This window comes from Anas platyrhynchos, chromosome 2, assembly GCF_047663525.1.
Source record: "Anas platyrhynchos isolate ZD024472 breed Pekin duck chromosome 2, IASCAAS_PekinDuck_T2T, whole genome shotgun sequence".
Lineage (NCBI taxonomy): Eukaryota > Metazoa > Chordata > Aves > Anseriformes > Anatidae > Anas > Anas platyrhynchos.
The window spans coordinates 141,618,169-141,633,268 of record NC_092588.1 but is presented as its reverse complement, the minus strand read 5'-3'; the positions used below and the strand labels follow the sequence as shown (position 1 = coordinate 141,633,268).

At 45.4% G+C, this 15,100-nt stretch overlaps 1 protein-coding gene across 1 annotated transcript in view; it reads left to right on the top strand.

The window, feature by feature from the left end:
- Positions 1-2,862: 2,862 nt before the first annotated feature.
- Positions 2,863-15,100, top strand: part of ARHGAP21 (Rho GTPase activating protein 21) — a 118,358-nt gene continuing 106,120 nt past the window's right edge. Inside the window, exon 1 of the mRNA XM_038174591.2 lies at positions 2,863-3,685. Coding sequence (XP_038030519.2) covers positions 3,611-3,685 — 75 coding nt within the window. The 5' untranslated portion in view covers positions 2,863-3,610. The remainder of the gene's footprint in view (positions 3,686-15,100) is intronic.

Here is a 15,100-nt window from a genome sequence, read left to right as displayed (position 1 = left end):
CCCTTGGGCTCTGCCAGAGGTAGATGCTAAGCACCATGTGGGCAGGGGGCAGGTACCTCAAGCATATTTAATGCAATGAGTTTCAGTCCTCTGGTCTACCCGCCCAAGTGAATTTTGATATTCACAACTTAGCCTTCAGAATTTCTGTGTTCTCAAGATATCGACGTGTTCATTTGGCAAATGCTGTCTTAAGAAGATACAGCCCCGTATTTGTGTTGTCGCTGACCCAGCAGAACTGGCACCACAGAACGACCCAGCACGCCTCAGCCCCTGGACGGCAGCGTAGGCTGAACTCCGCCTGCCTCCGCAATTCAAACAGAGCTGCTAGACTTTGCACTGAAGTGGCTGAGATGTGCTCAGAGATATCTGCACCAGCTCTCCTGTGGGGATGATACTCTTTAGCAAGGAGTGATAATAAACAGTAGGATGGTGCTAACACTTTAAGCTGCTGCAGCTGTCTGCTAACAGAATATGTGTCAACACCTTCAGACTAGAAGGTGAGAAAGTGAAATTATAGCTCTCGGTTACCCTAATTCTGCTTTTGCAACCTCTTTTATTAAATCGCTTTCAAAGGTGGCTAGGAGACTCTGAGATTTTTCTTGTGTGTTTTGAATCTGAGATAACGAGCTTGTTTCTGAAAGCTTGCCTCCTTCTGTAAGCTTTCGTGTTGCAACTATGACACCGTATTTAGAGTGAAAAATTACAGCACATGAAAGTCCTAAAGATATCCCAGCTCCCCAGGCAAAAAACATCTGCCACAAAAAATAGAAAATTGTGATTATGAGGAAGAAAATGAAGTACGTATAGTTTAATGAAGATTTGGTAGTATAAATATGTATAAATATTCTTTTGATAATTACGCAAATATAACCTTCCCAGAGTTAGTAATAAGATCTATTTCCTTAGCCAAGCCATGAAATAATTTGTGATTCTAGAATTATATTTTCCTCTGTGATATTTTTGCCTCACTTGTATATTTTGAGAGCTAAAGCTAGAGAATTTGATTGGCAATGTAAGAAAAGTAAAAATGGAAGATTTGTCACTGTATCGATGTAGCTCTGCTGATATAAATAGAGACTTGCTAGATACTAAACGATTGTTCAGATAGTCTATTCATGTTTAAATCTCTCTGAGACATTTTATAAATCTGACAACTTTCTACATGGATATTAGTTATGATGCTAATTTAGATTTGGAGTCTGTGGCTCTCGTGGGAAAAGCGATGATCATGATTACATGGAAGTTATTTCATATACATAATAGATTTTCAATGATGTTCTGCAGGTTGGCACAATGACTAAAGTGCAGAGAGCAGTATGCAGCCAAGGAGACAGCAACAGTTCTTGGCTTTGTTTGATAACAGCTTCCAAACAACAAAAGTACCCCAATTGTTCCCTTTCCTCACCCCTTAAAAATCTCGGGTGATTTTATCTCTGATCTTTTCAACTTCTTGACAACCATGGACTGGATGATATTGTAAGTTTGTTCAGGGGTTGGATGGCAAATAAATCATAAAGTGTATGTCAACGAGAAATTATTAGGGAGCTTGACAAAATCATCCTGTGAGTTGCTAGGTAGGCAGCAGCGTGCTTAATTAAAATATGTGTACGTAATCTGTGGTCCAGGTCAGGTTCAGCTATGAAGTAGTCTTCAACATCAGAAATTTATGAGGACCTGAAAATGGAGGTCTAACATTGCCTTCACACATTGACTTCAGAAACTACTACATGTTTTAGCTGTATATTCATCTACAGAGATCCATGGAATCACATGGAATTGTAGGTAGGCATGTAAATCTGGGTGACAAGACTTGTGGTGTAATATACTTTTACGTTCAGAGGAGGGTAGATATGACCATTTGACAGGGATCAGCATTTGGACGTCCAGGCTCCTCTCGGTTCTCAGGAAGCCGATATTCCTACCTGCTGCGATGGGAGTGGTTGCTGCATAAGCAGGCCAGTCACCTCCTTTCTGAGGTCACTGAGAATAGCTAAGTAAATAAATAAAACCACACAACCCCAGCACATTATTATTGTTTTGAGGGCACAAACGAGACGGGATCTTTATTTCATGCAAGTCACTTTATTTTCCGTAGCTGCCTCTCATGGAGACTTCAGTTGTCCAATCACTGTTCTAGAACCATGGAAAAGGAAAAAATAAAATAAAATAGAAAGGTCTCAGTGGTAAGACCGAAGCAGGGGACACAGGAGACGTTTATTTTCGGTGCCTTCACCGTGACACCACGGCCAGGCTCCTGCCAGCCCTCAGGCTGCGGGACACCGACCGGGAGCGCAAGGACCGGGTGCAGCTCGGGGCCTGCCACAGAAGCACCAAATCCTTCTCCAGGGCAGAAAAAGGGGCGATTGTCCCCGTGAGGGACCCGAAAAAGCCGGTGGGGAGGAGAGGCGAAGCGCGGGGCGCTCCACACGGCGGGGCGGGCGGTGGCAGCCGGCTCCTGCCCTCTCGGTGTCGTCTGAGGAGGGCGGATTTTTGGAGGCAACACAACCCGCCGGCCCGGAGGCGGGGGAAAGGGGACGGCGACCGGAGCCGTGTGAGAGTGAGAGGGGGGCCGGCGGCGGGGGCAGCGCCCCTCAGGGCCGGGGAGAGGCGAGGCGAGCCCGGGCGGCGCTGGGGCAGCGCGGGGGCCCCGTGGGGGGCGGCGGGGCCGGGCGGGACGCGGCTCTCCCGCTCCGAGGCCGGTGCCCAGGTGGCCCCAGGTGGCCGGGGCGGCGCAGCTGGCACTGCCTCACGGCCGGGGAGCGGCGGGGGGCAGCGGCGAGGCCCGAGGGAGGGGCGGCGGGCGGGGCGCGGTGGTCTGATCGCCGGCGGCCCTTGCGACGTAGCCGGGAGGAGGAGGAGGAGGAGGGGGGAGAGGGAGGGAGGGAAGCAGGGCGCTGGCTGGGAAGCCAGGAACAAAAGCCCGGCTGCGGGAGCGGCGGGGCTTGGCCTTCGCCGAGCTCTTTTGTCGCCGCTTCCCAGCCGGGTTTAGGGCGGCTGCGGGGCCCCCTGGGCGAGTTGAGCAAAGTTCGGGACGGGACGGGACCGGCCCCGGGGCGCGCTCCCCGCCCTCCGCCTCCCTTCCCCGGCTCGTCCCGGCCCTGCCCCGGGCGGCTCGCCCCGTGCCGCCGCCAGCCCGCGTGTGGCGGGCAGGGAGGGAGGAGGAGGAGGAGGGAGGGAAGGAGCGGGCGCCTCCCGCCTCCGCCTCCCTCTCCTCCCCGCGGCTGGGGCTGTGGATAGGAGGAGTTGGAGGAAGAGGAAGATGACGAGCGAGTGCAATTAGCCTAACAAGGGACGGGTGGCGGCGGCTCCGCGCCGGGGACTGACACCTCCGCTCTTTTCTCTCTTCTCTCTCTCCGGCTCCAGCCATGAAGGCAGAAGCGGGGCAGCGCGGCTGAAGCCCCGGGGCCCGTCCCGGCGCTGTGCCCCATGGCCGCTGCGTGACGGGGCCGGCCCGGGCTCGTCGGCGGCGTGGCCGCGCTGGGTGTGTGCGAGCGGCTTCGGCGCTGCCTCCCCCCCTCCCCACACCTCTTCCCGGCTCCTTTCCCTTCTTCCCATCCCCGATGTGGGCTCCAGCGGACTCGCCCCTCCTTTGTAGCCGGGAACTGAAATAATGGCGACCCGGTGGGCAGCCGGGCCGCCCGGCGGAGATGGAGACACCGAGCCCCCCCCGGGCGGCAGCGGCCAGGTAGGAGCGGGCGGGTGGGGGGCTGGCTCGCTTCTCTCCTTCCCTCTCTCCCTCCTTCCTTCCCTCCCCTCCTGCCGCGGGGAACGGCTTGGCTGGAGCGGGCTTAATGGCCGCCCCCCTCCCTCCCTCCTCCCGCCCTCTCCCTCTCTTCCTGCCCGCCCGCCCCGCAGCCGCTGGGAGCCGTGTGGCGGCCCCGGCCCTGCCCCGCTTGCCCCATCCGAAGCCCCTCAGCGTCCCCGAGTGGCCTCCCCCCACCCTTCAAAAGCCCGGCCGGGCACCCTAAAACCCTGCCTAATGCCTCGGCTCCCAGCTGGCTGTTAATAGTCGTAAATATCAGCGAAACGACCCGGAGTTCACATCCAGCAAAGCAGACCTAACGGCTCCGGCCGCGTTGCTCCAAGATCCGCCTTTAAACTTTCATTTGCAAACTTTTGTCTTTTTCTAACTTTTGTGACAGAAAGCTGGCTGGAAGCCGGGTAGGGCTGTGGGGTGGGTGTCCTTTATGTAGACGGTCCCCTTTTGTTTGCTGAAATTGGCACGCAGGAGACTGATATTAAACCTACAGAGCTCAAAAAATGGAAAGTTTTTTAATTTCTGAAGTGCCAGGGTTTGTTTTACCGCTATCCTCGGTTCACCTTGTTGCCTTGATCCCAAAGTGGCACATATGGTGGTGTAAGATTTTCTTCGCTGCCATTGCCTCGGTTAAGGGAATCACACAGGCTCTTAAAGCAGGTGGGTTAGGTGAGGACAAAATGGGGAGGGATAAGTAAAAACAGAAGACGCTAGGATTTAAGAGTTAGCAATGAATTGTGTTTGTTAATTTCTGTGTGGATTTCGTATGTTGTTACTGATACCCTTTTTTGAATGTAACTGAAAACAAGGCCATTTTTGGAGAACGTATCCTGTAATACTATTTAAATAGTGTGGGAAGAGGGGAGAAGCCACATGGCCAAGTGTAAAAGTGAAAATCTGCTTTTTAATTCTGTCGTGTTGAGGCTGCTGGTCTTTTGGCACTGGTGCTGTTGTCATAATCCACCTCTCCCTGCTGTGGTGAGCCCTAATGAGGCCTCTGGCACCTTTGGAGCTCATCTTAGAGCTGTCTAACCGGGGACTGCTAATAGGTATGGAATTGCAAAATGGGCTGCGCTGCCTGTTGTTTTACCTGGTATTTCTGTGTTGCAGTTAACATTTAACTGCTGGAAAATATGCACTTACACTGATGACTACCTTAATCACAGCAGGCCTGAAATAATCTTTGCTTGAATGAAGATAGCCCTCATGAATGCCTAATTGAGGTCGTAATGCATTCTTAGTTCATTTCGTGCACGTATTCCTGCATGGTTTAAAGTACAATTTATTTATTTGCTTTTTCATAGATTGGTGTAAAATGCCAAGAGAGAGTTGAGGGGTTGTGGTTTGCGATCTGCTGTCTGAGTTGAGCTGATGAAATGGTTACTGTGTGCAGTCCTGGTGTGAACAAATCCCTTTAACTCCAAAATAGGACTTGTATTGAACACTGGGAACCTCTTTTTGTGTGAAAAAGGATCAGAAAACACTTCATGAAATTACTGTAAAAAGGGAGTCTTTGAAAATTCAAGAAGTTCTTGCTGTTGTAGCATTTTATAGTGTGTTCATACTTGACGTGCAAGGTATTGGGAATTTTGGGAAATGATTTATGCTTTTGGCACACTATCTCCCATATGTTGTTCACATTGTCATGCAGTATTAACTCATGTCCATGTAATAATGTTTAGCTGTAGACCTGTACACACAGCAAGATGTCATGAGGAGGACTCCAAGCATAGCTTGTGTTCATAATGGGCAAAGTAGTTGCAAAAGAAACTAGGATTTCCAGCCAGATAAAGGCTTTGGAAGGGTACAGCTATAAACACTGGGGCTTGATAAGAACAGAACTTGTCCTGTGTCTTCAAGATCACTGCTTGTACAAAGAAAAGGAACTTTTGAGTATGAAACAAGTGTGTATCTTTATAACACAGAGGTGGGAAAATTGTGGACGTGCAGTTTGACTCCTTTGGGTAATGCATATATGGGTAGATAATTTTTTTTGTTTGGATGCCTCTTTATTCTGATATTATACTTTTTTTTTTTTTTTTTTTGTCATGCTTTGCCATGATTTCTACTTTTTTATTTTCACTTTTTTTTTATTTTTCCTTGACACTGCACCTGGAAGTCTTTCGCGCTACAGAGCCCCTTCACTGAAATGATTTTTGAGAACAAAGATGACGCATTCAGGCTTGCAGGCTCCCATCTGAACATACAGCGCCTGTTCAAAGGGACAGATCACGTATTCTGGGCTCTTGGGGGAGCTGGCAGAGAGGGCTAGGGACTCTCAGGGCTGTTTGCCATTCTTTTTGAAATCTGACACACATTTGCAAATGGGTACAAGAATCGCTGAGCTTGTGCTCATAATGCCAGATAAGTGAGAGTGCTTTTTCTGGCTTTTAGATTATTAGGCATATACTATCTACATTTTGTCAGGTTGTAGCAGTGTTTTGCTGTAGTGATTAAGCGCTGTTGAGGTACAGGCAGTGCTGTGCTAGTCACAACATCACATTTATAGCTCTGTCCAGATTTGAGACCGGAGCTGCCGTTTTTTGTTAGTGTAAGTTTGAACTCTCTTTCCCTGCTTAGGAAGGCATGAAAAAGTGCTCTTTTTGGTTTTCCATTCCCACTGTTCTGCATTTACTTCAAAAGAATTACTAAATCAGTTTGTGGTGTAGCTTGCTGTTATCTGTATTAAGATGAAATTGTGGTTCATATTTTTTCATCCTACATTTAAACGCTTTTCAATGTTTGTAGCTTTTAAAAGGTAATTTTTATGGTAAACAATAGATTTGTCCACTTATGAACACTAAAATACTTTGTCAAATAAAATTTATTAGAGTTTTTGATATTTTTTTTCTGCTGGAACTCAGAGCACATGCACGTTTAGATTTTTGTTATTGGAAGCATCTAATACTGCAAAGAAATTGGGAGCATGATGTCTTTTTTTGTCTCATTTATTTATTTTTTGCTTAACAGATAAATTGTTAGGCATAGTAGACTGTCTTTAGAGATTCCTATGAGTTTTTGCATTTGGCAGTAATTAGGGAGTACGTTTCCACAGGCTTCAGTAAAAGAAAAGTTAGTTTCTTTAGTATTTTTAGAAATTCAGTATTTGTGGTTAAAAAGAAAGGGGGAGAAAACCCCACAATATTTTTCTCTTACACCTTATCAGAGAGAGCACAACTGCATAAACTGGAAGGGTCAGGAACCAGAGAAGGGCAATGATGACAGTAAAAATAGAAAACGATTGGCATTTTCACTAACAATAATTAGTAGACTGTGCTTGCTATTTTAGCAGCCTGGTTGGGATGGCATTGGTAGGCTCAGAGTGGCGACACCCAGGTGTTAAGTGTCTTTGCTGGAGGACCATAAGCGCTGGGAGGCTGTAGTTAGGTTCTGTGTTTCAGTCTTTACATAATTATGCCTGCAAATGTGTAAGCTGCTCTGGAAGTCAGTACCTTTGGAGACCAGTACTCCTCTGTGCTTGATGAGTAGAGGCATCACCATGAGGTACAATGAGGTTCAACCAGAATGTATCTGCTAAGTGACAACATAAAGCAGTAAACAGTTAATTTTCTTCAAGAAGAGGAAGGGATGTGCCTTCAAATGTAGATGTGTCTGATGCTTTTGTAAAAGTGACTTTCTTCTTCTCCAAAAGATGCCTTTGCTGATTGCACCACTTAGATAATTGCTTGAAAAACAAGAGTTTTTGTAGGAGAAGCCTGATGGCTTAAAGAACGCTTTGAGCTGTATCAGTTCAGAATAAGTGCATTTACTGTATGCAGTATATGTTTTATAGGGTAAATCATAGAATATTCTGAGTTGGCAGGGACCCACAAGGGTCGTGGAGTCCAGCTTCTGGCTCCACACAGGGCCACCCCAAAACCAGACCCTGTATCTGAGAGCGTTGCCCAAATACCTTTTGAGCTCTGGCAGCTCGGTGCTGTGACCACTGCCCTGGGCAGCCTGTCACAGTGCCCAAGCACCCTCTGGGTGCAGAACCTTTCCCTAACCCCCAGCCTGACCCTCCCCTGTCCCAGCTCCATGCCGTCCCCTCGGGTCCTGTCGCTGTCCCCAGAGAGCAGAGCTCAGCGCCTGCCCCTCTGCTCCCCTTGTGAGGGAGCTGCAGGCCGCCATGAGGCCTCCCCTCAGCCTGCTCTGCTTGGGGCTGAGCAAACCCAGGGCCCTCACATGTCTTCTCCTCTAGCTCCTTTGCCATCTTTGTAGCCCTCCCGTGGAGGCTCTCTGCCAGCTTTATGCCCTCCCTGGTGCACCCCAGGGCACACGGCTGGCTCGTGGCCAGCTGGCCTCCAGCACAGCCCCCAGGCCCCTTTCCGCGGGGCTGCTCTCCAGCCTCTCGCCCCCAGCCTGTGCGTACAGCCAGGGCTACCCTGTCCCAGATGCAAAATCCAGCATTTGCTCTCGTTAAATTCCATGTGGTTGGAGATTACTGATTACCCAGCCCTCTCTAATTTGTCAAGATCTCTGAAAGGCCTCTCTACCCTTGAAGGAGTCAACAGCTCCTTCTTAGTCAACAGCTAATTTAGCGTCATCTGTAAACTTAGTGTATATTTAAGTCCTGTGTCCAAATAACTTATAAAAGCATTAAGGTGAGCTGTCCCTAAAATGTTTCTCTTCAGCAGCTGTAGCAAACATCACAACACCAATCTGAGCTTTTTCCTTCTATAAGCACTTTAACAAAATTCCTATTATTAAACTGAATGTGGAAAAAACATCTCTACTTCTGATGTATTATTTCTGGTCTGTGCTATTTACTTGCATACACCAAAACCAACTGAGTGGACCGTTGGGGAAGAGAAAGCATCTCATGACACTTCTGCACTTTAGGCATTTATGGTCTTGTACTACTTGGATGTACAAAAACGTCTTCCTGTAGGTGGATGACTAAAACGTAGCTCAGCAGAAGAGCATTGGCTCTGCAAAGAGTAAAAGCTGAGTTTTAAATTTGTGAATGCAGGCGTATGGTGCTGTGTAGATGGTGATGAGAACATGAGTGTGTGCAACCTGTGGGCACTATAAAAAGAAAAACTTTCTGTATCTTTTCCTGAGGAAACTTGCGTTGTGGTGTTTGGTTAACCTGTTAGCAATATATCCTGGTGCTTGATGCTGATCTTATTTTTTTCCTTAACAACTGGAAGATGGAGAAAAATGAAGCTATTCTGGCATTCAGTGGTTTTGTGTTCTTCATTGCCGTTGTTTGTATGTTAAATTGCAGAGGCTAGGAAGCAGAATATAAAAACTTAGGAAATGATGTTAAATGAAAAGGGATTTATTTCCTGTTGTTAATAAGGGGTCATTGTTTCTAAAAGGCCTGGCTTAGCTGTGCTGTAAATGGCGGGGCTTCGTAGCTGGCACTGAAGCTGTGTGTTAATGGACAGGACTGCAGACGTCAGGCTGATGAGCTGTTAGCTATGACTCCTCCGTTGTAGAGACATCAGATCCTATGATCTCATCAAATCCTTGAATTTAGTGCCTTGCTATAGAGGAAGAGTTCGTCTGCCTCCCATAATAGGTAATATATGTACTAAATAACATGTGCCAAGCATAATAGATAAACAGTGAATGAGAGCTGTCTGGTCAGATCAGTGGATGAATGGGGATAATCTTGTCACACTTCACCTGTTTATTTACACAGAGTGCAGGTTACTGTGAATGGTGTGTATCTCCTGTCCAACTCCTTTTTTGTCTTGACACTTTCAGTATTGTTGTGGAGTCCTGGTATTTTTTCCCCATCACTCAGCAGTAGGTGTATGCAGCAGAAGCGTAAGCCCAGGTGATGGGTGGGAACAGCAACATCAAACAGGCTTCGACTGTGTTAATAGCAGAAGTTCGACACGTCTTGTAAACCTAAAAGTGCCAAAAGAAAAAATTCTTTTAATCTTCTGGTTGCAAGGTGGGATAAGCTGTTTTAGGTTTGTGGTTCTTAAATAGTTTGAGACTTCTCAGCTGGGAGGCTTCCTCTGTTGTGTTTTTGCCTTTTGTGTTGCTTTTAAACAGGGTGAAATGCATTTTTCTCTTACCCTCTTTACATGGGAACTCTAGCTACTCCCAGAGTTGTTGTTTATCTTGTTTTAGTAATGGTGAAACAATTTTGAATGTCCTGTTTTATTGCTGCTGGTAGTCTTGAATCAATCTCATCTGGGAAAATGATAAGAGCTTAGAGACTGGGTCACTTGCTGACAGGAAAGTAGGAACTAGGCAAAGCTATGTGCTTTGCTCTTTGAGTCTCTTTATATTGTGGAGATAGGGTATACTAATTCAGAAAGATGCTCTATTATAGTTTTGAATGTCATCAATGAATTGTGTTCAGTGGGAGGTGTTGCTGCTTTATATTTTCCGTTGATTTTTGCACAAAAACTTGCAGTTCAGAAGGTGTTTATGAGCAGAGCTCAGCGAGCTGTAATTGTAGCTCTCTGAACATCACAGTGTTTGAGAGAGCCTGATACAGATCGTGATAGTAAATATTTGGTGCCGAGCATGAAAGGTGCTGTGTGGGCATTCTGGAAAAATACAGACAGCTGTTCATAGATTTTGACTCTGGCTTGCCACCGTGAGCATCTACCTTTGGGAGCGCAGGTTGTGGGCTTATTTTTGTTTGAATTTTTCCTGATTTCCTTCTGCCAGCAGCTGCTGCTTTGCTCCCAGTGAATGAGGTGCCTCCTTAGGGGCCATGGCTAATTACAGATCGGCTGTTGGCGGAGGGGTGCGCTTTGAGATAGACGATTTTCTTTTATGTAAGTGTCATTTGCATAATGTGTTAGGACACACTGTATGGAATGCATTAAGCACAGCAAATACTCTGTAGGGAACGGTCTTGCGCTGACATCAATGGGCTGCCTAGATGACCTAATCTTCCTTATTTTTAATTTTGAGGTTTGTGCTGTTTTTCTGCTTGGAAGGACAGGAAAGAGAAATAAAATAGAGAGCTTTAAATCTTACTGAGAAGAGAGATGTTAAACACTTCTGAGTAATGGTTGTAGTTGGTACAAATCAGTTGAAAGGAGAAATGTGAGCCTGTTTCTGAAGTGAGCTTGTGTTTTTACTGATGGGAATGGTAGTGTGCCCTCCTAGTTATGTCTTTGTATACTTCATGTACTTTTAACGGAGTACTATTCCCTATTTACATTTAAATGACAATCACTCGCCCTTTAAGAAACTATTTTATTGTCCTTTCTTATATTCTAGTTTTTCTTCGAAGTATATGGGACTTTATTAGGAAGTATTAAGAAGCTGAGAATCTCAGAGGATGTAAACTCTTGGGGAATTAAAAAAACAAAACAAAACACAAAAACAATGTTGCTTAAATCATCTTGACAATAGTGTTGAACATACTGATGCCCTCTACTTCAAATTTCTGTTTACTTTTTAAGTGTGAGGGCAGAAGGGGTTAAAATACAGATAAATTTCCTACGAGATTTAACATTGGATGTGAATAGGTGTCATGGGTGCTGCCTGTTCTGACCCTGGAACGAGCTCAAGGAGAACAATTAAACTCTCCAAAATCCCGTACGGATTATTTGGCTTGTGACAGATGCAATCTACACAATGATATGTTTATGGTATTGGGACAGACTTCTCAGCTGTGAGAACTACAGTTAATTAAAACTTTCTATGTGCTGTGTTGAAGAGTTATAGTTGAAAAACTAGTTTATGAAACAAAAGTAACGTTCATCTCAAAACTTCAGTGCAGTTCAACTTTTGAGGAAAACATCGTGCTCGTCCAAGGACTACCCTGCTGTAATGAAATGTGGAAGTGGTTGATTTCCTAAGAAACGTGGGTGATATTTTAACACAATTCTTTAATTAAACTTCAAGTCTGTTGTAGTTTAGGCATGTTTAAACTTGAATGTCCTTGGGATTAGACTATTTTAAAAGGCCAGGGTTCATTCGGTGCTTGCATGGGTATGCAGAACCATCGAATTTCCTTATGATGCAAGAATTGAGAGCCAAAACATTTTGTTGTTGTTTGGGCCAGCAAAAGAAGCAGCAGATCTAGTATGTGCACTTCAAGCAGGTGGCTCTTACTACCTTTAAGTTCTGACCTGTGTTGTTTTTTTTTTTTCTTTAAGATAAAGATCTGATTAGGGTTAAGTTAGGGAGGAATGCCTCAGTGTTCACGTAGCAGCAGGCAGTCTCCTTGCAGTTCATGCTTTGTTTTTGTTGCTGTGCTTTTCTCCTCAGCTTTCCAATTTTGATGCAGCTTTAATAGCGAGCCCATGATTATGGTGAAAAGCATTCCCATGTGTAGCCACAAACATTTCTTATTCATCAATGGTTGTAAAATCCTACTTGTCCCTTCTTGCATGCGTTTTAAAATTTTATTATCCTCAGTCACCATGGTAAAAGGTGAGTAAGTAAACTTCGCCTGGAGTAATCAATTCTCATGGCAATTTTACAGGCCTCCTGCTCCAGCCTGTGTACTTTGCCCTGTTTTTGTATGGGTTTGGTCTGAATACCGTCTGGTGTGTTTTTTTTTTTATTAATTATTTAAATTTGTTGGAGAAATTTTGGGACTACCTGTGAGGTGGGATTTGAATGTGATTTCCTTCCTGGCCTCAAGAAAGTAAGAACGAATGGCTGTTGTACTGGTCCTAGGACGTCAAAGGGTCTTGTCTCTACAAATTGGCATTGGGAGGAAAGCTAGAACATAGAAACAAGTTTGTGTGGATGATCTTCAATGTTTCTAGCTGTCTGTGCTAGAATCAGAAGCTGGAGTAATTCAGCAGCCATAAATAGCTTGGTGGGCTGGTGTTCTGATCCTGATGTCATGGAAGTAATCTTGCAAGCTCATTAATTGCATCTCTTTTGTTCTCATTTAAAATAAATAAAAAATGTTGATTATTATTTTAAGAACTCCATACCTGACCAAAATGGTCCTTGCAGCTCAGTTGTGGAACAAAGGCTTTCTCTGTATGAAGTATTACAAAACAGCGTTGTATAATGGATACAGGCCAGCGCTAGCAGCAGTTCAGAGCCCATGCCCTTTAGCTGTTCTTTATGACTTTACAGGTGGTTTTGAATAGTTTGCTCTCTGTTTGCATTTTGACTGAGAATGATTCAGCTGTATGGCTAAGAGGGCCTGGTAGCTTTCTGCTGTTTTCACGAGGTGAATGACAGTGGGAAAGGAAAGTGCTTATTTTAGTGTTTGCCTTTGTACAGACATAGACTTTGTCCATACACTTGGAGTTGGTGTGTCTAGGTTTGTTCTGTGGCTTCCCTCTCCATTTTTCTCCATCTCAGGAATAACAGTACAACCAGAAGCGCCTCAAGACAAAGGGCAGCAATGATAATTGAGCACATGGAGTTACCTGTCCACCAAAAACAATTAAGGAAGCCAGGACTTCACAGTTTGGGAAAGAACTGGAACTGGAGAGAGAGCTTGAGATGTCAGGAGAAGGATCTTTGCCAAGAGGGTGGTAGGGCACTGGAACAGGCTGTCCAGGGTAGCAGTCATGGCACCGAGCTGCTGGAGCTCAAGAAGCATTTGGACAACGCTCTCAGACACAGGGTCTGGTTTTGGGGTGGTCCTGTGGAGCCAGGAGTTGGACCCTTGTGGGTCCCTGCCAACTCGGGATATTCAGGGATGCTGTGTTGTAGCGTTTTTGACCTCTCTTGAATTTATGTGGGCCAGCTTTTCACTATCTATACAAGAACTTGGGGGTGTCAGATGAGTGTGATGGAGTGAGAACAGGCGAAAGATGATAGCCCTTATGCGTAACAGTTATTTAAGCATGTTACTATTCACCGTAATATTTTGGAAGCTAAAGGTGTCTATGTAAACTGAAGGATAGCCAGGATATTTTTTTTTTAGAAAAGCAATACTTTGAGAGTTTCTAAATCACCTGGTAGCGGAATGAATTAGGGATTTGTAAATAATCGAAGCTGGGAGAGTTTTTTAGTGGTGCTTGCTCTTGGGTTCTTCCCTAATCGTCTGCAACTGTCTGCGTTGGCCACCACTGCAGACAGGCTGGGTGGACCTTTGATCTGATCTACAGGTGTTATCGTATCTTCTGATGCCAGTTCCATGGTAGCTTATCACAATTCCTCCCGTGTTCAGGCCTTGAGACTGTGGTTCCGTACTAAGCTGAAGCACGGCGGCTGTTTGCTGTTAGCAACAGGAAATGCAGCTTTTCAAATGTTTGGGATTTTGACCTATTTTTGATTTTTAAAGGCTCAGGCTAGATATCAAACTTAGTCTTCGCTTTTGTTCGTTTTTGTAAAAGTTACTACTAATTCTTGTTTAACCATGTGTGTATAATGTTCCCCAGGTTGTAGCAGTTAAAACGAAATGCCTAATTGCCTGCTTGCGTGTTCGCCCTATCTGTTCCTCCAGCCTCTCCCAGCTTCAAGAGAAAGCAAGGTGATGGCGTGGCTTGTACGCAGAAGTTAAGCATGTTGTTGTAGTTTTCGTGTTTCTTTCCTATTTGCTTACGATCATGCCAGTATTTTTTGTCAGTTTTCTGTATTACTTTTACTGGGCTGCTTTACATTGCAAGAGTTTATTCTTGATTCCACATCTTGCAAGTTCTGCAGCAGCAAGCCCAGTAGATCCCTAGGAGCCAGTGGGAAGCTCCATTCAGCGAAGGGTCTTTAGGCAGTTGGATCTGCTGACTGCTGTAGGAGAGTTTCCTGTGCTCCTCTTCCACTCCACGTCTGTGGTTACCAGCTGAAGGAAAGAAGAGGCTCTTCGAGGGACTGTTGAGCAACCTACAGAGCTTCCAGGGCTGCTGGTGTGCAGCTATGGAATATACCAGAGGCAGAAGCAAAAAGAAACTTCTCCCCTTCACCAATCCTTAAAAGCAGTTCTCAAGAAGATTAAGGGGTTATTTGCTTACCTAAAGGACTATGAAATGAGGTGAATGAAACCACAAAATGGTTTTGTTGAGGTGGGCTTTTTGTCTTTTGTGGGTAGGCAGAGCGACAGTCCACCCTGTGCCCCCCAACCCATGCTGCTGTTATTAAGGCTAAATGTTTGTATTTGAAGCCTAAAATGTTTAAAGGCTTCTAGGGTGAAGATGGTTTCTGCTCATGTAATTAGTGATTCATGGCTCTCAGCAACTGAATTCTTCAAGGTGAGTGAGCAGAGACAGTGGTGGTGCGAGGTGGTTAGTCAGCAAGGTGTGGACAGGGTAAACAGTTCTCCCAGGTAAACATGTATGCAGGCAATCATTTTTCCCTTATTTAAATTGAATTGGGGAATTGTGTAAACCTAAATTCCAAAAATTCTGGAAGAAATCTTCTCTTCAGTTCAAGACTGATCTCTTACATCATCGTGATGCTTGTTTTTTGCATTATCTGGTGGGTGTTTATTTGGGAAGAAGATTCCTC